At 51.0% G+C, this 437-nt stretch overlaps 1 protein-coding gene across 1 annotated transcript in view; it reads left to right on the forward strand.

The window, feature by feature from the left end:
- Positions 1–256: 256 nt before the first annotated feature.
- Positions 257–437, forward strand: part of TFAM (transcription factor A, mitochondrial) — a gene marked incomplete at its 3' end in the record, with an annotated part of 3,499 nt that continues 3,318 nt past the window's right edge. Inside the window, exon 1 of the mRNA XM_010149160.1 lies at positions 257–325. Within this exon, the coding sequence (XP_010147462.1) occupies positions 257–325 (69 nt within the window). The remainder of the gene's footprint in view (positions 326–437) is intronic.

Raw genomic sequence — 437 nt, forward strand, 5'->3', positions numbered from 1 at the left:
GAATTGGTGCCGCAGGTTGTAACTGCGTGTTCTGTTTGAGTTTGAACCGAGGGCAGGGGCTCTTCCCCACCCCACCCCTCCCTCCGCAGTGTTAGGGTTCCCTGTAACTACTACAGTAATTTGGTTTTATGAAAGGAGGAAAGATGGGGGTACAGGAAAAAGACAGTAGGGACACCTTTCCTTGGGAAAACGAGCGGCTTACTACAGATACAGTCTTGATCTTGATGGTTTTGCTTTCTGATGCTAACGTGCAGAAATGACCAACATGGAGCTGGTGAAAACCATAGCAGATGCTTGGAAGGAGTTACCCGCCTCGCAGAAGCAGGTGCGTTGGCATTTCTGCCCTGTGTGCTCTGAGCCCTGTAGAGTCTGGGGGGCCGTTTCACCTCTGGGTTTTGGTGTGTGTGTTGTGTATGGGGGGTTTGCGACAATGAAAG

This window comes from Eurypyga helias, unplaced genomic scaffold, assembly GCF_000690775.1.
Source record: "Eurypyga helias isolate BGI_N326 unplaced genomic scaffold, ASM69077v1 scaffold42103, whole genome shotgun sequence".
NCBI lineage: Eukaryota > Metazoa > Chordata > Aves > Eurypygiformes > Eurypygidae > Eurypyga > Eurypyga helias.